This window comes from Myodes glareolus, chromosome 19, assembly GCF_982192425.1.
Source record: "Myodes glareolus chromosome 19, mMyoGla1.1, whole genome shotgun sequence".
Lineage (NCBI taxonomy): Eukaryota > Metazoa > Chordata > Mammalia > Rodentia > Cricetidae > Myodes > Myodes glareolus.
Genome location: NC_142044.1, coordinates 58,555,344 through 58,579,107, shown reverse-complemented (window position 1 = coordinate 58,579,107; position 23,764 = coordinate 58,555,344). Strand labels below are relative to the sequence as shown.

The window sequence follows — 23,764 nt, the reverse complement described above, 5'->3', positions numbered from 1 at the left end:
GCTCACTGGCCGCCCGGTGAGCTCGGGGGATCCTCTCGTCCCTATCTCCCCAGCGCAGAGGTACCAGGTGTGGACAACAATGCCTGGTTTTTCACATGGGTCCTGGGGATTCCCAACTCCAGCCTTCATGCTCACACAGGAAGCACGCTGCAACTGGGCCGTCTGCTGAGCCCCCGCATATAATCATTAAACATGTATTAAACATGTATAAACCACTGGCGAGACCTTCTTGTCTAGAGCCATTATTTCAATGGATTCTATGTGCTTGAGGGATAGACGTAGGGCAACGTGAGCACATTACTTCACTGGGTGGGTTGACCTGTCCCCCGTCCTGACACCCAGGACCACATAGCTAGTACTCACGGGAGCAGCACTTCTTGTATGTTATTCCAGATGGCCTTCCCCCCCATGATGATTGTCAGCTGCGTGGTCAGTTCCAGGAGACAGCCACCCGGGTCGCACTGCATGTTACAAAGAGGACAACATTCAGATTTCAGGGGTATAACTTGCAAAGGGGCATTAACATTAACACTTCTGCCTGTGCTCTTAGGCTAAACATCACTCAGGAATACACAAGGAAGTCACTGTTCACCAGGCAGCCGAGGGAAAGCAAGCGGCAGCTTCAGCTGCCTAGAGAGTTGCACGGCTCGGTTTTCGCACCTCTTCGTTTCTGTACTTGCCCAGCCAGTACACTGGGTCCCCTGGATAGCCGACGAACTTGCCCTTGAAGAAGGCGATGTAGAAACATGAGGAATAGTAGTTGACGAACTGGAACAAGAACATCTTCATGGTCAGGCTGTTCTCATAGTCAGTCTGGGTCCTTGGGAGTTCTGCGGTTAAAGCAACAGCGGAGAAAGACACTGAACTCCGGAACAGCTCTGAGACCCTAATCAAAGGCTTTGATCCCCGAGAGAGCACGCCGAAAGGAATACAATTCACACTGTTTCCGTTTAATCTGCTTTTCATTTCTTAATCTAGCCGCTGTGCTAATTCTGAGTTTACACACCGATATGAGTTCTGGTTCCATATAGACACAGTGTCCTCCAAAGGCAAGCAACACACATACACTTACTCACCGCTCCTTAAAATTTATAAATGTTTTATAATCAAATGGGCGAGCAGGGTTTGGGTCTAAAACCCCAGAGTTCATTTTGTTGTGGTGTTAGGGATCAAATCCAGGACCTCCGCCACTGAGCGACATGTCCAACCCCACAGAAAATTAGCTGTGAACTGCCAAGCAAAGGCAATTCTTTTGTCCTCGGAGTTATAAGGTCTGTTGGAAACAGTGGAACAGGGGCAATTGGCTGGAGGCATCTGGGAAGCACAAAAGGTTGTCCCTCTTGCTATGAATCTCAGCCAGTCTGTCATTCTGAGAATGACCCGGATGCAGGCAGGGTGCGGGAAGTCCCTAACTCTAGTCATGAGGCAGCTGCCTGGGATGCCAGCCAACCGGAAGCAGCACTCATTACATCAGGCAGAGCTGATGAGAACTGTATTAACGCGGACAGCATGGGGGAATGCCACACACCCGTGTGGCAGCTTGTCTCTCTTTGACTGGAGAGCGTACTTGCCACTGGAGCCGCGGCCCTGTTCCACTTGTTTGCAACAAAGAGACTATTTACTTTCAGCAAGAGAACACATGATCTAATGTCATCAGACATATCCTTCACCCTGATGAGTTTACGGACAGTCCCACCATTGTGTCTGATGGTCCCGACTTCTAATACAGAGACGTACACAACCTACTTTCCATATGGACTAGAGAGAATACATTTACGCTCAAAACTTCCTAAGAATTTTAACCCACAGGGATGAAAACAGCGAAAGGTTCTCTATCTCGGCCATCACTCCAGCCGGGCAGGACCTCACCGAAGTTGGTGATCATGATGGCCACCCTCTCGTAGATAGTGTTCAGGATCATGATGATGATGAAGCTGATGATAGAAGCTGTGATGGACGTGGCCATCTGCGGTGTCAGGTATTTCTGGATGGGGTCGGTCCCGTTTGGGTTGTTGGGGAGGCTGGCAGAGAACACAATGAACACCGACAGTCTGTAGACGATGATGCCGATCACGGAAGCGATGATGAGCAGGATCTGAAAGCACCAGGAGTGGCAGCGTGAGCCTCAGCGGGAGTCGGATCGGCACCGAGACTGGCCTGGCGCTGAGGAAAACAGGGGCAGGTGCCAAATACAGGACACCTCACGGGGCCCAAAGAGGGAACATCTACCAGACTGGGCCAGGCAAGAGGAGACATGGTACCCTTTACTACATACATATTCTCTACAACCATCCTAAAACTAAGAGAGTGCCAAGAAAGTCTACATTAGAAGGAGAGTTATCTCCAGACGGCACAAGAACGGAGTAACATTCTGGGTGGAAGGAGAGTTCACGATCATGGAAGCAATGAGCATGCCCCTTGTGTGACTTCAGCCATTCTGCTCCGCGGAGAGTCATTCCTTCCAGCAGAGAGGGAGTCACGAAGAGTCAGCGTGGGCTGGCTTTGCCTGTACCTGAGCGTTATCACTGTCTAACTGGAGCACTGACCAAGACACTGGGCCGCTGGTTTTGGCAGCAGGACTCAGCTTTCAGAGTTCCTGCTTTACACATTCGGGTTCTCCTGAGCTCAATCACTCACACCTGCACCCCCAATCGGACCTGCTGTATTTCTGAGTCCCACTTCACAGGGCCTCTGGGACACCCGGGTTCTCTTGAGCTCAGTCATTCACACCTGCACCCCCCAATCGGACCTGCCGCATTTCTGAGTCCCACTTCACAGGGCCTCTGGGTCATCCCCTGCACAATCTGCACGTAGTAGAATTTTACTTTCTCAGTAAACAGGTCTGCTCTCTCTGGTCAGCGTTAACTGCATGTTAAAGACGCTTTCCTTGCTTGATACAAGAGTATTTAGACCAATGGTTCTCAACCGGTGGGTCGAGACCTCTTTCACAGTCTGAAGACCCTTCCACATTGGTTGCTTGAGACCATCAGGGATATCCGATTTACATCACGATTCCTAACAGTAGCAAAATTACAGTTATGAAGTAGCAACGGAATAATTTTAGGGATTGGGGGGTCACCGCAACATGAGGAACTGTATTGAAGGGTCACAGCATTCGGAAGGCTGAGAACCACTGGTTTAGACACTCTTGGAGATGCCCTATATCAAGCTGTTCCCTATAGCTTCTTTTTTGGATATTCTTCAGAACCAGGGACTCTGAGTGCTCATGATGAGAGCCGGGGAAAAGCTACAGAGAAGAGGAACTCAGCACCAAGCAAGGCACAGCACAGGCCAGCACACGCAGAGCAAGAGACAGGGGTGAGCTATAGACTCCTGCGTATGAACCCCAGCTCTGCCACTGGCTGTGGAACCTCGTATAGATTAACCTCAGCATCCACTTTCCTCAGGCAATGGGCAAAAGACTACAGGGAGAATACCATGCCAAGGCCTAGGAAAAGCATTGGGTAGCATTAGCTGTGATTATGGGGACCAAAGAGTTAAAGAGACATTTCCTTACTTGTGCAATCTGCGTACAGAGAAGGCATTGTGTGTTCCTGTAATCTGGCTCATTATCCCCTCTCCTTCACAGTTAAGTCTTGTGAAATGAAAAGGATTGTGTGTGTGTACGTGTAAATTAGCTGGGGCTGAGAAAAACTGGGAAATGTGGTGTCTTCCTCCCCCAGCATAATGCACACAGGCCATCCAAGCCTTTCTAATAATCACCCCGCAATCCCTTTGCAGGTTACTCATCACCAGAGCAGCCTTGAGGCGCGTACAGCCAACCTCACCGCCCTGCCGCTACTGAATTCTCCTAAGCAGTCTGGACAGGAGGCAGTGTCAGAAGGAGGAAATACAGGCTGAGAGAGCGAGAATCTGTTCTGTTTGAGCTGACAGGAAGGGAAACAGTTGGAGTCAAAAACAGACCCTGGCAGCTCGGCCTCCCCCTTGGCTTGAGTAAGACTCTGATAGCTCTGATGACAATCCCGGAAGGCCTCCACAACTTTCCAGGCATCTGCTCTGAGCAGGGCACTTTCTCCCCTTCGATTTATCTTTTTCTGACTCTAACTAAGACATTTTTTCAGACTCAACTGTAGGGCGTGCTCACTCTAGAGAACCTGCAAGTGTCCCATGGTGGAGAGACCTAGAGCCTGTCTAGGAGCTGTACTCTGTAGGGTCACCCTCTCCCAAACTCTCAGCCTCCTGGGTGTCCACTGGATGCTACCTAGGTTACAGCCACCAGCCTTCGGCAACACTGAACCTCAGCCCCGGAGTCCAGTCTCAGGAATCGAAACCCACCTTCCCCTATTTTCGTTATCAAAGACTCCAAATGGAAATTGCCTTTATCACCTACAGTTTAAGGAAATCTTTTAATTATAAAAAAGTAATATAAAGAAAAATAGGCAAGATCACTCACTATTAAACTAAAAGCAAAATTCTTTCAGAACTATGCCTTATTGGCATATTAAAAGCCAGCTTTCGCATTTTTGTCTTTCTCTTTAACTCATCATAAACCTCAAGAATTTCACACATCATGGCTACTTCATGTACATACCTTTGCAAGGATGTACAATGTTCCATTGTCTGGCTAAGTGTGAAGTAGGATGGGCATTTGTGGCTGTGGTGTTCATGTGTGTATAGGACTGTGTGTGCACATGTGTTACAAAATGGGATAATGTCTCTGAAGAAATCTTACCTCTCTGTAACCCTTTCCCTTTTAGGACAAGATCTGGCTTAGCTATGTGACCCAGGCTGACTTGAAACCATCCTGCCTTGGCTCTGTGAATACGAGGGTCACAGATAAGTGCAATCACTCTGGATTTTGATATAGTTCTTGATTCACAGTTTCTAAAAGCTAAACTAAGTTAGTGCATATAAATTTTTCTTTCTAAGTATATCTTTTTTGTTTTTTTGTTTTTCCAAGACAGGATTTTTTTGCGTATCTTTGGCTGTACTGGAACTCACTCTGTACACCAGGCTGGCCCCGAACTCACAGAGCCTCTCCCTCCCAAGTGCTGGGATTAAAGGTGTGCACCACCACAGCCAACCCAAGGACATCTTATTACACACTGTCAACCTGCTTTCTAGGAAAGATGGAGAAACAAAACCACTTGTCCCGGTGGGAGGGGCTGACACTGTAGCTGATCACCCAACATGGGCATCTCCACGGAGGCGGAAAGGAGAATGTCATTATGATGTGCGCTAATCCTCCCAGGTGAGGATGGTTCCCCGTATGGATCACTGCTTTTCTTGGTTGGTACACACATATGCATGCCGTCACCTGCTGCTGAGCCGCCGCACCTGTCTCCCGGCCGACCTGGGCTCCGTCCTTGCATCACGCCTTCTCTGTGTTTGTATTTCTTCTGGTATTTTGTTTAAATTCAGTGTGTCGAAATCTTTATTTTGTTCTGGAATGCCTTCCACTGCCAGCGAAGGTCAGAAAGTCATTCTAAACCTACAGACTGCACTCACTCACATTTATTTCTTGTTTATGGCTTACAGTTTAAAAAGCATTTTGGAATTTATTACAGCCCGTGGTTCAAAGAATGACCCTGACCTTTCCTTCCCCACCAGCGAGCAAGCATTCCCACTGTTCGTTAACTCAGTCTGGATCCATAACCCTTCCTTCCTTATGCATTAAATCACACAACGGAGCTTGGATCTGGCTGTCACATCTCATTCTTTAATCTGTTTATTCCTAAGCCGAAGCTCTCATTAAATTGTATTAATAATATATTTTAATTAATAATAAACCAGAACTATTTTGTATTTTGTAAAGTCAGGTATTTTTAGCAATGTTGTCCCCCCCCACCCAAAAAAAATCAGTTTTTAAAACTTCTTTTCCTTTTTTTGGTTTTGTGCCTTCTTTGTTGGCATATCTTTTTGTTATGAAAATCCCTGCAGTTTTAAGTTTAGTTGCTGCTGTTGAGTTTCTGAGAGTTTTACTGCCTCCCACTTGGTTTCTTCAGTAGCAGCTGGAAATCCTGACCTGCTGACCTGATGGCAGGAATGGGGTAGAAGGAACAAAAAAGCCACAGTGCACAGGAAGGTGTCCCAACCTGGCAGTACTCCATGTGGCAGCCAGGGAGCACTCAAGAGCCATCTCTCTACATGACACCATGGAGCCACCACACCTCTGCGTAAGAGACCGCATAGACACCTGGCTTGCACTTTCCTTGATTTTTTAAAAAATATTTATTTATTTATATGTGCACAATATTCTGTCTGTGTGTATGACTGCAGGCCAGAAGAGGGCACCAGACCCCATTACAGATGGGTGTGAGCCACCATGTGGTTGCTGGGAATTGAACTCAGGACCTTTGGAAGAGCAGGCAATGCTCTTAACCTCTGAGCCATCTCTCCAGCCCCTTTCCTTGATGTTTTAAATGAGATACTAAAATAATTGGCATGTAGTAAAAAAAAATTAATTAAACATAAGCTTGTGAGAGTTTCTTACCCAGAAGAAGACAGCGCTTGTACACAGGGCGACCCGGATACACTTCCCACAGGCAGTAAACGGGATGCGCTCCTCCTCCTGATGAAGAAGAACAGCTGGTCAAGGGGCAACTCCAATAAAGCTGCTGCTGTCTCTGGGTGTGTCAACAGACCTCAGACTTAGCAAACAACAAACAAAGCCCAAGTCTGCAAGCATACCGTTCTCACTCATAGCTATGCAGTTAACAATCTCAAAGACACCAGGCCAAGTGCAGCATCTGTTTGCTTGGTGCTGGGCACCGAACTCGCTTGGCATGTGCTCTCGGCTATCAGATCTGTGGGTTTTAGTAACGCTTTACGTGTTAACGTGGTGCAACCTGAATTTTTGGAGCATTTCCACCTTATAGCTTTCTAAGAGAAGAAGACATGGCACCTCCTACATTACCTCAAACAGCCAGAGTGAGAACCTTGGCTGGCATTCACTCTGGGCCAGGTACTCTCCTGAGTTCTACCCATGAACTCTGTCAATGCTCACTCCATTGAGATGAGGAAACTGAGGCACAGATCCAGGATCACCCAGCCCCTAAACTCCTCTCCAGCCCAGGGAGGACACACGAGGCAGCAAAGGTGACATGCGGGATAAGGAAGGTGAGATTCCATGCACAAGTTAGCAAGCTCTATCTCACTGGCGATTTAATTCATCAGTTGGCAGTTTTAAACGACCAGACCATCTCTGCTGTGGCTCTCTGCAGGCTTTGTCATGACTTGAGTGTCGGCTTTCATAGTGAACTATCCAACCACAGGCACTGCCCTGTCCTCTCTAGCAAATGACAGCCATTATTCAGAATGGGGGTTCCCTGCATCCCAAGAGACAAATGCTACCTGCTACGCTATTTATAAAATGAGGATGCTCAAGTGTCCCCCCTGCCCCTGCCTTCTAGCACCCACATCCTGAAAATCTGGGCTAATTTAGAAACCTACAATAGGGGACATTCCTCAGACAGGAGTCACTTTTGTTCAAAACTGTCTGTTCCCTCAGTGCTGACTACGGGCAGCTCTGAATTCCCTGTGTTGACAGAAAATATGGAAGACTCAGAAATCAGCTCTTTGGGGGCTTGGGGATGAACAGGGCAACACGTAGCATTATTTCTCCTTTCTTTGCAGTAGTAGTTGTAGCAAATATTCTCTCCCAGTGACAAATGCCTTACACAGTGCTGGCCCGCAGTAGGATCTCGGTCTGTGTTCTCCTTCTTCAACCCCTTCTGACTTTAGACTAAGAGCCACAGTATTTTTTTGTGCCCATCCCAAGCAGGAGGGCCAGTGACTGAGCACCGGAGAGGGACAGCTAGCTCAGGATGCAAACTGACTGCCAGGAAGAAGCTGAGACATCTGTAAATGCCAACATTTCTTTCCTTACACAACCAAGCCATTCTCAGTCTCTCTAAAACATATGTGCTCTACCATTATTGCAAGAAGAGAGTGTCTCCACATGCACTGTCCTAAGCAGTGCTCAGAACACATCTGGGATACAAGGCACCTCGGAGATGCCATAATGGGCTCAGGCATCTGCACTGTTCAAGTCCCATGACGGCTGGGTGGATTGTGTGGTGAACCACTTCAGAGAAAGCATTACAATGCATCGCCTTGCTGAGAACTGCAGGAGAGCACTGCACTGCATCACTTTACTGAGAATTGTAGGAGAACACTGCACTGCATCACCTAGCTGAGAACAGCAGGGAGAGCGTGCACTGCATCACCTAGTTGAGAACTGCAGGGAGAGCGTGCACTGCATCACCTAGCTGAGAACTGCAGGGAGAGCATGCACTGCATCACGTTGCTGAGAACTGCAGGGAAAGCGTGCACTGCATCACCTAGTTGAGAACTGCAGGGAGAGCGTGCACTGCATCACCTAGTTGAGAACTGCAGGGAGAGCGTGCACTGCATCACCTAACTGAGAACTGCAGGGAGAGCATGCGCTGCATCACGTTGCTGAGAACTGCAGGGAGAGCATGCACTGCATCACGTTGCTGAGAACTGCAGGGAGAGCGTGCAGTGCATCACCTTACTGAGAACTGCCAGGGGAGCATGCACTGCATCACCTTACTGAGAACTGCCGGGGGAGCGTGCACTGAAGCAGGACAGACATGTACCTGAGTGATCTCGTTTATTACCACGTGGTTGCACTGGGCTTCATACTCTGGTCGGGGCTGTTCCTCCTGCTGGAGCTCAACGGTGTCCCATTCATACTCCAGCTCTGCCTGGCGACGCTTCCAAAACTCCAAAAACAGCGTAACTGACAAGAGAGAAGAGAAGAGGACAGCATGGCTCATTGAGGCAGGTGTGGAATGCCACGCCGGGAATGCCACTTCCACTCTTGGGGTGAGCGCAATCTATTTATAGATTTAAATAACATTTAAAAGCCAGAAAATGTTTTCTTTTTTAAATGAAAATGTTGGTAATTTACAAATACTGTGAAACATGATGGTGGGGAGGGGTGAGGGGAATGATCAGAAGGCAAGCATGCATGTCAGACACAAAGCCCGCAACCCACGCTTCGCCAATGGAACACACAAATAGTTCACTATTCAAGAGTAGTCCATGGTTCGGCCTTTCCCTACACCCTCATTCTCCTCTTCTCCCCCCTCCTCTGGGACTGGGAGAGAAAGAAACACTTACTTTAGTGCCCTCTAAATAAACTAAAATAATATTTTTATATGAAAAACTGATCTATTTCTCAATTTTGTATAAATATAAAAAATAGGCATCATATTTTTCATATTTTGTAACTCAAAAAAACTACAAATGTTAAGTCTTAACTGAAGATGCAGCTTCCGGGTCAATTCCCTAGGCTTCCCGTGTTAGCCTACTGTTCAGATGCAGCTTCCAGGTTGATTCCCGAGGCTTTCTGAGTTAGCCTACTGTCCAAACCCTTCTGAAAACTCTAAAATGATCACAGTTCCACTCACAAGTGCTATCCAAGTGTCCACTACACGCTAAGAACAGAACAAGAAAAAGCAAAAGAGTCTCCTAGATGTATGGGAATGACAGGCACAGCAGACAGAGGAGGAACAGACTGTTCTAGACACACAACCGGGTCATCAACAGACAACCGGTTCTCAGCCTGTGCCTCATGGCTCTAGCAGGGTCACATGGCCCACATATCAACTATCCCACAGATCAGATATTCACATTATGATTCACAGCGGGGCAAAATTACAGTTGTGAAGTAGCAAAGAGAATAATTTTATGGCTGGGGGGTCACAAGATGAGGTTGCAGCATTAGGAAGGTTGAGAACCACAGCAGACCTTTCAGGAAATAAACCTTCCGGAGGAGGGGGGAACCAGGTCTTGGGATGGCTGAGGTGATCAGGTCATGGAGGAAGGCAGCAAATTTAGCTTCCTCCTTGGTACAGCTGCCCATGAGGAGTCAAGGAGGCCAGGGCACTAGGCGCTTTCCACTCTGGTTGTGACTGAAGGGTCATGGTGAGGACAGCCAAGTGACAGACCTCGTAGGAGGGCATATTACAAAGGATATTACAAGCCTAGAAAGGAGCTAGGCATTTAATAAAGGTTGGGAGGAGCATGGACGTGGTCTAGCATGAACACAGGCGCGGAAAGACCTGCACGCAAACACCAGAGAAGGTGCCAAGGATGTTGATGTGGCTGGAACGGATGCAGGTGTAATGAAGGGGCTCGAAGAAGGCAAGAATGCAGGCCAGGTTTCTGGTCCGAGCAGTGCAGTAGGGAAAGACATCTCCGAGGGAAGACACTGGGCCAGCGTGGCACGCTGAATGAGGATGACCCTCACCCCCAGGGTCATGACTTTGTCCCTGGCTGGTGGAACTGTTTGGGGAGGATTAGGAGGTGTGGCCTTGTTAGAGGAGGTGTGTCACAGGGCGCACCATTCCTAGTAAGCTCCCTCTCAGCCTCCTACTTGGGGATCAAGCCGTAAGCCTCACCATGACAGACTCTTAACCCTCGGAAACAGGAAGCCCACTTAAACATTCCTTTATATGTTTTGTTTTATCACAGCAACAGAACAGTAACTTGGACAGCCAGGGATGTTGTGAGCCTGTGGGCAGGCGTCTAGTCTAGGGGACTGGAAGGGCCAGCCATGCCAGGAGTCTAAGTGTCGGGGCTGGGGGTGGAGAAGATCACTAAAGAAAGGGTCTACAGTGGTAAGCCTCACTGAGCTGCAAATAAGAGGTACTGGGGAGCTTAAAAAAAAAAAAATCCCAAGCACAGGCAACAGCCCCGAGATTCAGGTTTAACTGGCTGGGAATGAGGAATGGTGTCTGCGCACAGGTGTTTGTTGCTACTTTTTCTTGCAGTCAAGGTTGAGAGCTGGGCCTGTAAAGCAGCGTGGAAAGCCAGAAGCTAGGAGGAGAGTCTGGGATGCTGGAAAAGGAGTCTGAGCTCAACACTTTGCTGGGGTGAAGGCCAATGAAGCACTCAAGCTCCCACTTCCCCAGCCTCGCTTGTGTGACGACCCCACCAATGGTCAGCCGGAGCAGAAGTGGCCTGCAGGTGGAATTGGTTCTGCAACGGGAGGGCAGAATGCTGGTTCCACTGAAAAGCCCCCAGGCCTTCAGTGTCTTTGAACTTGCTTAAGGGGAACTGCCTGTCACTGGACAAACACCTTCAGCACACGAGGCAGTATTGTGGAACAAGCTATGACTGCTGGTCTTGTCACCCACAGGAGCTCTGCTAGCCTCGAGTGGCAGACATTTCCTGAGACCCCTGCTGGGGAGCAGGAGCCACCCTGTGGCAGCCCTCTGAGGCTGACTATGGATCTAATGCCCCTCAGAAAATACCCACACAGCCTATCAAACAGAAGGTCTACTTTCATTTACCCCAGAATTCTGCCAAGTCTATGGTTTGCTCCAAAAGCTGACTCTACTGTCTGGTAACTATGAGAGTCATTCTAGTAAAGCATAGCCTCTCTCACAAAGAGCACCCCGTTTCCTCTGCCAGCCCCCTTTTCTCTTCAACACAGGTAGCATGCATGCAAGCCTGGCCGGCCGTGGCTTCTAGGTCTAGCGTCTGTCATGGCCACAGTGGTATTGTCATGGAGGCAGGGATGTTCTGTTCGCTGATGAAGCATTAGCATACACTAGGCACTTAACAAATGCACTGAGCGAATAAATGAAAGGGAATGTCCCAGAAACTGAGTACCCCACAACCGCAGCCCGAGGAGCCATGCTTAGGGTTCCCAGCGATCACTGCCTGCTCGGCTCTGTTGGATGTACAACTTCACCAGTCTCTGCTACGCCAGTCGACCTGGGTCAAATGCTTCGTTTCACTGAGTCTTGTTTGTTTGATTATTTTCCAATTCATTAGTTTTTATCCTCCTTTAAATTATTTTTTTCTGCCTACTGATTTTGGGCTTCTCTTTTTCTTGTTTTTTGAAGGCCTGAAGGTACCTTAAATTACTTACTTGCCACCTCTTTTATATTTTAATGTAAGTACTTATAACTATAAATGTCCTTACTACTCTTTAAATTGTACTGACCAGGTTTCCAGTGGGTTAGTGTTTTAATTTTCACTTGCATCTCAGAACTTTTTTTGAGTTGTTTCTTGATTTCTTTAATGACCCATTGATTCATTATGCAACTGTGTATTGTTTGATCTTCAAGAATGTGCCTGTTCTGTTTTAAATGCATTTTTTATTATTTTAAAAAACTGTGCTTGCAGGTGCCTGGCCAGAGGCATTGGATCCTCTGGAGCTGGAGCTACAGGTAGTGGGAGCTGCCTAAAACCGGCACTGGGAGCCGACCACAGGCCCTCTGTACGAGCAGCGCCATCGTTGAACCATTTCTCCAGTCCCCAGCTTGTCTATAGTGATTTCAGTCTTCTCGTGTTTGTAAAGCCTTGCATATGACCTATTTTGGAGAAAGCACCACGGCTGCCAAGAATGTATTTGGATGTAGCTCTCTATCGAGGTCCATTTGATCATGCAATTCAGATATTTCTTTGTGGCACTGATATTTTCTAGCCCCTTCCTACTCTTTTGAACCCTAAGCAAAGCATAGGCATATTAAAATATAATTAAATCAATAAAATCAAACATTTCCACCTCTTTCTAAAACCCTTGTTGCAAATTTTTAATGTACATTTTTGTTGTTTTTATTTATTTATTTATTTATTTATTTATTTGTTTGTTTGTTTGAGACAGGGACTATGTATGTATGTATGTACGTGAGACAGGGACTCTCTATGTGGCCCTGGCTGTCCTAACTCACTATGTAGACCAGGTTGGCCTGGGCACCACAGGGATCTGCCTGCTTCTGCCTCCCATGTGCTGGGATAAAAGTTGTGTGTCACCGTATCTGGCTCACAATGTATGTGTCACTGATTGGAGGTGGAGAAAAGTCAAAACTCTGTAGAGCTCTTATTTGGTGAGGCCGTGGGCAGCTTAATCTACCTGAGAGTGGCTTTCTTCACTTTTAAAGCCATGACACACACACAGAATGTAGGAAGCAACTCCATCAATAGAGGAGGATTCATGAAGATAACCTTTTCTCTCAAAGAGCAACAGGACCAGTTCTAATGGGCACCTAAGGGGAGACCAGCGGTTCCCTCCCCACTACTTCCGACCTTAAGGGTTGACAGTTGTCTACTTCCTGGGTCCTACTTCCTGGGAGTTACTTGGAAGCAACTGAATTTGAAGGGAGTTAAGTGACCAGGTGGAAAATACAGAGTTCCTAGCAGATTTTCTACCTTGAAGGCAAACCCCAGGGGTTGCAAGAACGGACCAGGATTCTTCACTTTATTCACATCCAAGAATGCTATGGGGGTGCAATTACCCAGTGTTTTAGGCTACACCTAGGAACTATGAGTGTAGGCTCTTAAGCTGTGTGTCCTAGAATGGGAGGAATTGCTGTTCTGTATCTTCTGTTCTGTGTTCCTATAATATAGTAAGCTGAGCTCCATTGGCTAGCACTGTAGTTTAGTACCCACACAAAACACACACCAGGAGGCTCTAGCCCTGTGGTTCTCAACCTGAACATCATGACCCCTTTGCAGGGAAGGGGGGCCGAGAGGCCCTCTTTTAGGGGTCACATAGCAGATATCCTGCATATCATATATTTATGCAACTCTTCACAACAGTAGCAAAATTACAGTTATGAAGTGACAACAAAATAAATTTATGGTTGGGGAGTCACAAAGAACTGTATTAAAGGGTTACAGCATTAGGATGAAGACACCCAAACAACAACAACAAAATGGTTGAGAGCAGTATAGTATTACATTTTGTAAAAGGGCAAGATATAAACCCTGAGAGGTAGAGGTATTCGGATGCTGCATGAGTCTAAGATGTCTTAATAGGCCTCTAACTGTTCGGATGTCATTATTTACAATATTCTATAAGGTAAATTAGCTTGCTCGCCCCATCCCATCTTTCTAACCCAGACTCTCTTGCAGCTAGGGTTCTAGAAATGACTTTCTAAGTGCTCACAAGCATGTCTGTGTGTCACTGAAATGGAGACAGAAGAGGGAGCAGCAGGGACAGCTCAGGCCCGGGACCACCACGTGCATCCAGTTCCTTGATCCCCCACATGCAGGTCATTGGACCTTCTGTTCCCCCAGATCTTCAGGAACCAGGGGTCTGGCAGTTTCCCAGAGATCACTAGGCCTTGTTTAAAACTCACCCTCACAAGTGATCACTGAAAAATAGTATCATTTAGCCACATGCGTAAGCCAAGAGAGACAGGTAAGGAGGAATGATGGGGATCTTTATTGTAGGACCCCACAAGGCAGCACTGTCTCCCAGGCTGGTGCAGCCTAAATGGGGGATATTTCTAGGCAAGTGTATGATTAGTATCATACCGATTATGAATGTTTTCTGCACGCAATGTTTTCCATTTCCTGAGAACAGAGAGAAATAGGCAGTGCCGGACACCTTGTGCGGAAGGAGATGTTACAGGAGAGGAATGGGGGCCTTGGAGGCCCCCACCGCCTCGACTCTGCCGCTTCAGACAGAGGCTCACAGCGGTTGTCCTCACAAAGCAGAAGTAACAAGGAAACCAGCATAAAGCAATTAGAGAGTTCCTCAAATACAGATGCTTAAAGATGGGCACATACGATGCTACAAGCCATGCAGAGACACTTTCTGCATTCTGAAGTCAGACAAGACGGATCGGCAGCCTGATGCATGACAGTTCCATAACTAGGGTGCAGTTAATGGTCACAGAAGGGAATATATAAATATACACACACACATACACACACACACACACACACACACACATATATATATATATATATGATGTAGGTGGGTCTTCTTTCTATATGTTGCTTTCATTGGTTAATTAATAAAGAAACTGCTTGACTGCTTGGCCTGATAGGTCAGAACATAGGTAGGCGGGGAAGACAGAACAGAATTGTGGGAAGAAGAAGGCAGAGTCCAGAGAGCCGCCTACCATGAAGCCAGGTGGCTTCAGGTCAAACATGCTGAATCTTTCCCGGTAAGCCACGACTTCGTGGTGGCATACAGATTATTAGATATGGGTTAATCAAGATGTGAGAGTTAGCCAAGAAGAGGCTGGAGGTAATGGACCAGGCAATGTTTAAAAGAATACAGTTTCCGTGTAATTATTTCGGGTAAAGCTAGCCGGGCGGGCCGCGAGAAGCCGCCCGCCGTTCATTTAACATATACATACACACATACATATATGTAGATAGCCTTATTTAAAATGTCTTCTGTTTAGAATTGTAGAGATCAGAAGCTGTAGCTAAGGCAACAGGAAGAGTGGAGGACAACACAGAGGCTTTTACTACTCGAATCCGAGCCAAAGTCTCACTTACGCCAGAGACGGGCCCATCCTACACTTCTGTGTCAAGTATTTCCCACAGGGAGGCTTCCAGGAAAACATGCAAGTGTCTCAAGGACAGTGCAGTGTTTGTGGATACGTCTTAAGGGTACAAAATACCATTTGGTGGCCTTTCACAGGTCCAGCCACCACCCACCCTGCAAGGACCCTCAATGCTCACTTGCGCATGTGTGCGCGCGTGCGCTGATGTCTCGCCTTTCTGGCTGAGAAAGGCACGGCTTAGTTTGCTCTTCCCTGTAACCTGACGCTGCCGATCCCAGCCTACGCCCGGAAACGAAACGCATGCACCTTTGAGAATGGGAATTTTCCCTCTACCTAAGAATAGTTACACTAATTAAACACTCAGAAGTCTGCATTTAAATAGAATGCGTTCCTCGTTATGCTATTGATGCGACACAGAGCTTACACGTTAAGACTGCCTCTTTTCTATGAAGCAGGCTCAACTGGTACTCCCATGCTGCTCCCCGCCTTCTCCTGCACCCCCAGGCTGGATCCCAGCTGCGGGAGTGGTAGCATGGGGATAAGCATCCCTGACCTGCAAACCATGCTGAGTGCTGACTTACAATAATGCTGTGATTTTGGAATATTTTAGATTTTGTATTGTCTGTTTATGGATGTTCCTATGATAGTCTTATCAAAGGGAGGAGGGAAGAGGAGGAAGAGAAGAAGAGGAGGAAGAGGAGGAAAGGAGTCTGAGTTCTGAAACACTTCTGGTCCTGAGCACTCGGGATAATGGGTACTGAAACTGTAATGGCTCCCAATGACTCGTGCCTTTTGCCCTTGGGTAGTCTCCTCCATCTCATCCCTCATTGCTTAGGCTTGGCTGCCTGACTTGCTGCAGCCGATGGGACATTAGCAAACAATGCAATAACAGACCCAATGCCACTGTTGCATATGTGGTCACATCTTGCCTAGCAAGTGGGTACTCAGGGGGCGATAGTGACGTGACTTTTAAAGGAGCGATCAATTGTTTTCTGATTGGGTTTGGGGTCCGTCTCACAGAAGAGATTTCAGGCCTGGTATTAGAAACCTGTCCAAAAGCCCATGGCAGAAGAGGTCATAGGCTCGAGGGTGGGGCTGTGATTACCTTTAGGATAACCAAACAAAAGATGCCAGCCCAAATTACAAGACAGGGGTGAGCTCACAAGATCCCACCCCTAACTAAGGAGCTGCTGGCGTTCAGTCGCTGCTTGGGGAGGGAGACTCATTCTTTGGAGGGGCGGCGAGAGGTAGGCAACCCTGCTCTAGTGGATGGTGGCACACCCACCTAGCACTCACTGGACTTAGCGGACTATTCTAGAAAAGAAAAGGAGCCTATGAAGTTGAGAGAGGGCCTGGAAGGAACTGGAGAGGGGAAGTGGGGGGTATATGTGATCATATTTCAGTGTGTATAGATGAATGAAATTCTCAAAGAACAAATATCAATAATTTTTAAAGCTGTCACAACATTGTGTTTCTTTGCTTCCTTTTGTAGCTCTGAAGCCCCATAAAGAATCCAAGGTGAGACCATTTGAGGGTGAGAAACCACATGAAACCCCGTAGACCAAGCCAGGCTTCTTGCTGTCAGAACACCCCTTTCCAATGCAGCCAGTGGCTTACCACAGAGACCAGCGGAGCCAGGCCATGTGTGACCCAGGGAATCGAGAGAAATAAGGAAATGAGAAACCAGGGGCGCTGGGGAAGCCACAGCCTTTGAAGTAGATTTTCACACAGCAAAATCTAATGACATCGACAAATGAAGCTCTCAGCCAAGACATGGTCCTGAAAGTGGGCGACTTCAATAGCTTACGCAAGATTGCACCCACACCACCAAACCGAGAGAAAGGCGAAAGTAACTTACCCCACACTCCCATAAACACGGCAAAGACCAGGGTTCCAAAACTGTCAAAGATGCACAATTTCTGGAAAATACAGCAATGACACACAAATAAGTGAATCGTTCGCTTATCAGAAGCCAGCAAATACATAACGCTCGGCGTATTCTGTAGCTTGCGCGCTTGCGAGGGCCGGTGCTGGCTTAGCAATTGCTACACGGACGGCAGACTCACAGATGGAATTTCTCCCACTTTAAAAGCAAACAGCTTTCACCGTCTGAACCCAAGTGCATTTTCTAAGGGAAATCTCCCCACACCGCGATAAAGAAATAGGCGCATCTGCTAAGATTGCAGGCCGATAGAGCTGCTTTTATGAGCTGCCAGAGAAAGGAAAGACACAGCCAGCGGCTCTAAGAATCTAGTGCCCTCTAAGCAACTTTGTGATCTGCCTCTTATCATTGTCTCATTCCCCTCAGAGGATGAGTTCCAGAAATACTTCTTTGCTTATTTAAACACACACACACACACACACACACACACACACACACACACACACACACACACACACACAAAGCTGTTTATGTGGGAATAGCTTTTCTGCAGGCCACTCTGCCTCCTCAACCCAAGGACAGCCCTGCTCTGGCACTGACGAGCTTCCTTCCGGCGGCACAAGGGCAGGACTGGTGTCTCCATCAGATCACCTGTGCAGTTATCATAAAGGATTACTCTCTCTGTTGCCAAACTTGATCTCTTTGCAGATAGATACACAGCCTTTACGCCTTCCTGGAAACTTTCACTGGTACCAACTTTCATTAGTGAGCGTCTAAAAACTTCCTTAAGATAGACCCCACGAAGCTAATGGAAAAGTGGGAGGCTGCCACGTGCAGAGTAAAGGAGGTGGGGCAGGGTGTGTGTGTGGGGTGGACGAAGGCTCTGAGGGAACAAGGAAACTAACTTCACAGTGATAGCATATTCAAAGCTGTCTAAGTAGGAAGTGTACTTTGCTTTGGATAGTTTTTTTTGGGGGGGTGCCTTTTATACTCAAAGTAATGTAATTTTCATGTATGCAAAACCATTGGTTATTTTCATAAGACATGTTATCCAGTTAGTTACGTTCTCATTCACATAGTTTCCGAAGCAGATATAAGTTCCCTCAACCATCCATGTCGACTTTGATCAAACAGCATGGTTCTAAATGGCCTCCTGAAACAATTCTTCCTCAAAAAAACCAAAAAAAAACCAAAAAAAAAAAAAAACCAAAAAACAAAAAAACCCTTCAGCTCAGGAAAGATGGACTTTGTCACAGCTGATGTCCCGCAGACTAGAGCTGAGGCTGGTGTCCCACAAACGATGCTTTCCGTATCTTTTGTCTTTGCTTTTGGAAAACCCACCTGCTCTGAGATGTCTTTCAACATGATGCTCTACCCTTTATTGCAAATACCTGCACACAAAGAGCGGATCCCAAAAAGATTCCAAATGTGGAATCTCCTTCCCAAGATCCCATCCAATGTCACTCCAATTTTGAAATTGGTACACGCCATGCCAAGGAGGGATGTACCTGGTATCTCAGCACGGGGGTAGACATACATGAAGCTGCCATGCTATTCATATACGTGAGAACCATGGGCACAGGACAGGAAGTAGACATTTGACCTTTCTGCTTTGTCCCACGAGAGCTATGGGAGTAGGAGTAGGGAGACAGCAAGGGACATGCATAGCAACCTGACTTAGCTCAACTGGCAGCGGGCACAGAAGACCAGATGTCAAATTAAGAACAGCCCCACATCAGCTGCTGGTTAGTGAACATCTCTTCAGAAGAGAGGAAGAAATTGGTAAATAAATCAACGTAGTAAAGACAGAAGGAAGAAACTCCTCCCCTCTGCCCCACCCCTCCCACCCTTTCCCTCAGAGGCTGGTCTTCATCTCCTTCTCTTTGCCCATGACTCCCACAAGATTCAAGAAGTCCTCTAGGAAAAACAACAGAACTAAAGACCCTCCACCCCGGGTACCCCGAACAATGAAAGACACTTCATAGTTCTAAGCTAAGGTGGGGTAGGTGGAGTCTAAGGAATGAGAATGTAAGTGAGGAGGAGAGGGAGGAGGAAAGGGCATCTTAAGAAGAGACCTTCCACTGTGGCTTCCTGGGTGCATCACCACTGCACCTGTCTTAGGGCCAGAGCCTCTGGGAAAGCACTAACAAGTGTCTTAATTTATCAGCCAAAACCCAGTGACCACCAGCAGCTCACCTGAGTCTTGGTGTAAGCCACAACACACAGGCTACTAGTTCATAGTCTAGGCATTGCCTTGGCTCAAGGGGCAGGCAGTTAAATCTTTTTAAATCTATACATTAAGTGTAGAAATTGATAAGGCTGACAACGCACCACAAGCATTGTAACTAGTAGCGGAGCAAGTTTTTCAGACACAAATCTGGATTTCGGGGCTGTGTGCCTGGTGCCACCAGCCAGTGAGGAATGTGGCATGGCCATGTGGGCATCATAGACCTGCTGCAGCCCCTGTCCCAGCCAGTCTCCAGGTGTGTGAGCGGAACACACCCGCTTTGTCTCTCAGGGCCTCAGTGTTTCAGCCTGTAAGATGAGAGAATGACTCTCCCAACACCACAGGTGCTGGGTGCCAAAGCTGATGTTATCAGCATCACATAAATCGGGTCTAGAAAGATGGCTCAGCAGGTTTGCTGCACAAACCTGGCAACTTGGAACCCCCAAAACTGAAAGGGAAACCAATTCCACAAAATTGTCCTCTCTAACGCTTGTGTGTGCACACACACATGTGCATGCACACACACAGTTGCTAACAATATTAAAGTACAAAAATCAGTACTCCTGAAAAGGGAGACTTCCATGAACTATGTCAGAATGTCCCAGGACTACATGATGATTCCCCAGCCTCCCGTGGCGGGCCAAGAGGACAGAGAAGAGCCCCATCAGAGACTATTACAGTCATGAGAGGCCAGGCTGGTTTCTTCCTTGCCGAGGAAAAGCACCTGTGATGTAGGCAGAATCAATCTCTCATTTTCCAGGCTGGAAGCCGAGGACCTAAGTGATCAAGCTGTCCGTTAAGCCCACTGCTGCTCAGCACACCCCTCCTATCTCAGTGCTCTAAAGACCCAGGAAGCCTGCCCCCACTTGCTAGTATTTGGAGTGCCATGAGTGTCCAGAAAGTATCTTACCAACCACCGAGTTACAAACCCTTCCTTCTGCATGAACAGCAATAGCCTTAACTGACCAGCAGGGCCTTTGAAAACCCATGCTTTGAAAGGGGGAAGAAACACAAACCACATGATTATAAACGTCAGGCTGCAGAAGCACACATTTTAGGTTTCCGCTCACTTGAACACTTGCAACAGTAAACCCATGGCTGAGGCTACTGCTCAGAGGTAGGGCAGCCCCCAATCCTGAGAAAACGAAAACTCTACTACTCAAAATAAGCTGAGCTTGAGACTTTTGTTAGATGAGTAACTGAGATTCTTCAGGAGGGTCAAACCCACCACGTCCTTCCTTTCCTGGGACTAAGCTGTCACTTAATTTATGACCTGGAAATGTAGCAGAAGCAAGTACACTGTACACTCCCTTCCAGTGTGGGGGAAATGCATTTCTATTTCCCCAGAGGAGGAATAATTTATATGTTATAATTAAGTGATTATTTTGTGTAAACATTTAGAGGAGCAAAAATTACCTTGGAAGATTCACAGGTGACATTCAGCCTCCAGAACGGACACAGCTTGTCGCACTGGGGACACATCAGGATCTGGCCACCAATATCAGGATCACAGACCTCTTTGCTAACAAAAGAGAAAATAAAGCAACTCAGAAACCTTAGCGGAAGGCTTTCGTTTTCTAGACACATAAGAAAATCCAAGTCTACCCACGACGAGCAACAAACTGAAGCCTACGAAACAGGGTCATGGGTGACAGCCATAATTCTAATGACGGCTTGTCACATAGAAGCTATAAAAAGCATACGGGATAGTAAATGGTCTACTTCTTTAAAAATAGTTTTTTTTTTACATATTTCAAAAATTTTTAACCTTTACTTTTATTTATCTGGGTGGATGTTTGGCCAGCATGTATGTCTATGCACCATGTGCACAGAGGCCAAAGCAGACATTGGATTCTCTGGGACTAGAGTTACAGATGTTTGTGAGGCAGCAAGTGGTCCTCTGGAAGAGCAGTCAGTGCTCTTAACCACTTAGGCATCTCTCCAGCTCCTAATATTTTAATATAATATTTTTTATTAATCTTTCGAGAATATCACACAATGTCTAAATCTACCCTTAACTCAGGGGTATGACAAAGGGTACCCTCTATAGCTGCTTTGGTTGGAGGTCTCTGAAGCACAGAGAGCCAGAGAAGCAAGTCTGTGAGTACAGGGAGGAGAGATACCTACTGTCCCCACATCCACCCAGGAACCTGCCATTCTCCACAAACCCTTCCAGGAGCTGGCTTTATTTGATATAGAAATCACACTTCTACTTCTCCTTTTGTGAGCCTCAGACAGAAGCAACTTAACTCCTTCCCCTGTTCCCCACAGTATTTGTCAAAGCATTATGTGTGGCCTTGAATCCAGAGATAATAAGAGCATATTTAGTGAAGTTTGTGGATACAAAATCAATATATAAAGTAAACACAGGGAAACAAAAGAGATTTTCTCCTTATCTACCTGTAACAACTGGGAAATAATTTTTAAAACCTGCTTTTCAGTAGCTTAAAAAGTATAGTGTCTAAGAATGCATCTAATCAAAGATGTATTAAGATTTATAGGGAAAAAAACTAAAAATTTTTGTCAAATATAGCAAAGATCTGCACTATGATTTTCAGAATTGCTTGTGGTGATCAGTATTTGTGTTAGACAGCTTCCATTTAATCTACTCATCTCATAGACGACCCAAAGTTCAGGACAGACAAGTTCCTAGTTGGGTACTGCTGGCACAAGCTAAAACAATCAACTACCAGCACAAAAGGAAACACACAAAGATTTCTACCTATATCCAAAGATCTGGTCCCCAAATTAGGAAGACCAGAATGGACAGTTCAATTCATGACATTACAACAAACAAGAACTTAAATAAGCCGCAATCATATCACCAAAATAAATTCCACTTAAGAAATGAGAAAGACAACTACAGAATTGGAAAAGGGAAGAGCTGGACTGGCGATGGGCTCCACGGTGAAAGAGTACGCTCTCCTGTTGCAGAGGACCTGAGCTGGGTCCCCAGCACCTACACAGGGTGGCTCACAACTGCCTGTAACTCTAGTTCCAGGGGACCTGATGCCCTCTCTGGCCTTTGGGGGCACCTGTGCACTCATGTGCAAGCATGGACTAGACGTACACACACAACTGAAAAATGAAGGATATCTTTTTAAAGGAGAAAATAACAATAAAGAATATTTAAATAATCTTAGGTTAAGGAGAAATGTTGTCAATGTGGAAGACACAGAGGAAGTTACTAATACATTTAAGATTTAATGAGAAGACGCAAGAGGTTGTAGATTGCTCCTACTGGTGGTGCCATTTTATACAGAATGGGGCCAGCATTATCGTTGGTCAGGTGACCATGCAAACAACCCAGAGAAATGAGTGGGTTTGGGAAGCAAGTCTGAGAGAGCTGAGTAAGCGCTCAGCAAACCTACTCATTCACAGAGTCAATGAGAACGATGACAAGAATGTTCAAACTCACCCTTTCCTGAACTCTGAAAGTTAACTGAATGCTTACAGTCGCTTAATGACCCTCCCATCGTGTGTGTGTGTGTGTGTGTGTGTGTGTGTGTGGTGTGTGTGTGAAGGGGCTGGTCCATGTGTGAAAAACACAGCTTTGTAGCATTTTCACTAGGCTGGTTGCCATGTATGTCTCCCCAGGTTCATGGCAGCCTTAAAACCCAGCAGCCGTCCAGCTATGAACGAGAGCAGCCTCCCAGCAGCCGAGTGGGGCAGACAGTGTCTGTAGCTGTTCCAGGGACCCCTCCCCAGGCGTGTCAGTGTTAGACCTGCCCAGCATCTCCCCGAAACAGCTTCATGGTGAGTTTTCTCATTTTTTCACCTCATACCCAGAGCTCAGACTGGGAGAAAGCCCAATCCCCCATGTGTGCTTTAAGAATCTCCATGAATTACTTAACATAGCACCTGCTTGAGTCCTTAAACTCAAAAACTTTAAAGGAAGAACTAGGTATGCTCTGTCCACAGACAACAAACCTCCAACATATCCGTGAGATGTATGTAGAAGTACACAAGGCAGAAAAGATCTGAGAACCTGGAGGCTAGCCCTGGGGTTCTGCATAACCCGGAAGGAAGTCTCAAGAGAGCTGGATACTGTTCACTGGAGTGTCGGGCACATTCCCTGTATACACGGGGAAAGGGCAAAGCCCAGCACTAAGGAAATCACTGCAATCCAACTGCTGTCTAAAGATCTCCTGAACACAGACTTTAGTGCCCATATAAGGCAGGTAATACAGACCCTGGGCTCAGTCCAGGAAAGAAGCAAGAGCAGCAGGAGCAGCAACAAACCCTGAGGGGAAATCTGGTTCCCAGGGTTCTTACAGTGAAATATTTAAAATGTCAAATTCTCAACACTGCAAGTCTCAGGCACATCAGAAACCTGAGAAGTTCAGAGAAGTACTTCAGAAGTTCAGAAGTAACAGAGCAAGGGCCAACCCGGGGATGCCGGCACAT

At 46.8% G+C, this 23,764-nt stretch overlaps 1 protein-coding gene across 3 annotated transcripts in view; it reads right to left on the bottom strand.

Moving 5' to 3' along the window:
* Ano6 (anoctamin 6) overlaps positions 1–23,764 on the bottom strand; it is a 176,605-nt gene that overhangs the window by 22,317 nt on the left and 130,524 nt on the right. For 2 of the 3 annotated variants that reach the window (XM_048444762.3, XM_048444764.3), the window contains 7 exons: positions 20,774–20,879; positions 17,107–17,167; positions 8,583–8,725; positions 6,455–6,532; positions 1,870–2,095; positions 661–830; positions 364–461 (listed from right to left, as the gene is read on the bottom strand). In XM_048444762.3, the coding sequence (XP_048300719.1) occupies positions 364–461; positions 661–830; positions 1,870–2,095; positions 6,455–6,532; positions 8,583–8,725; positions 17,107–17,167; positions 20,774–20,879 (882 nt within the window). The remainder of the gene's footprint in view (positions 1–363; positions 462–660; positions 831–1,869; positions 2,096–6,454; positions 6,533–8,582; positions 8,726–17,106; positions 17,168–20,773; positions 20,880–23,764) is intronic. The other variant, XM_048444763.3, reaches the window with a different exon arrangement.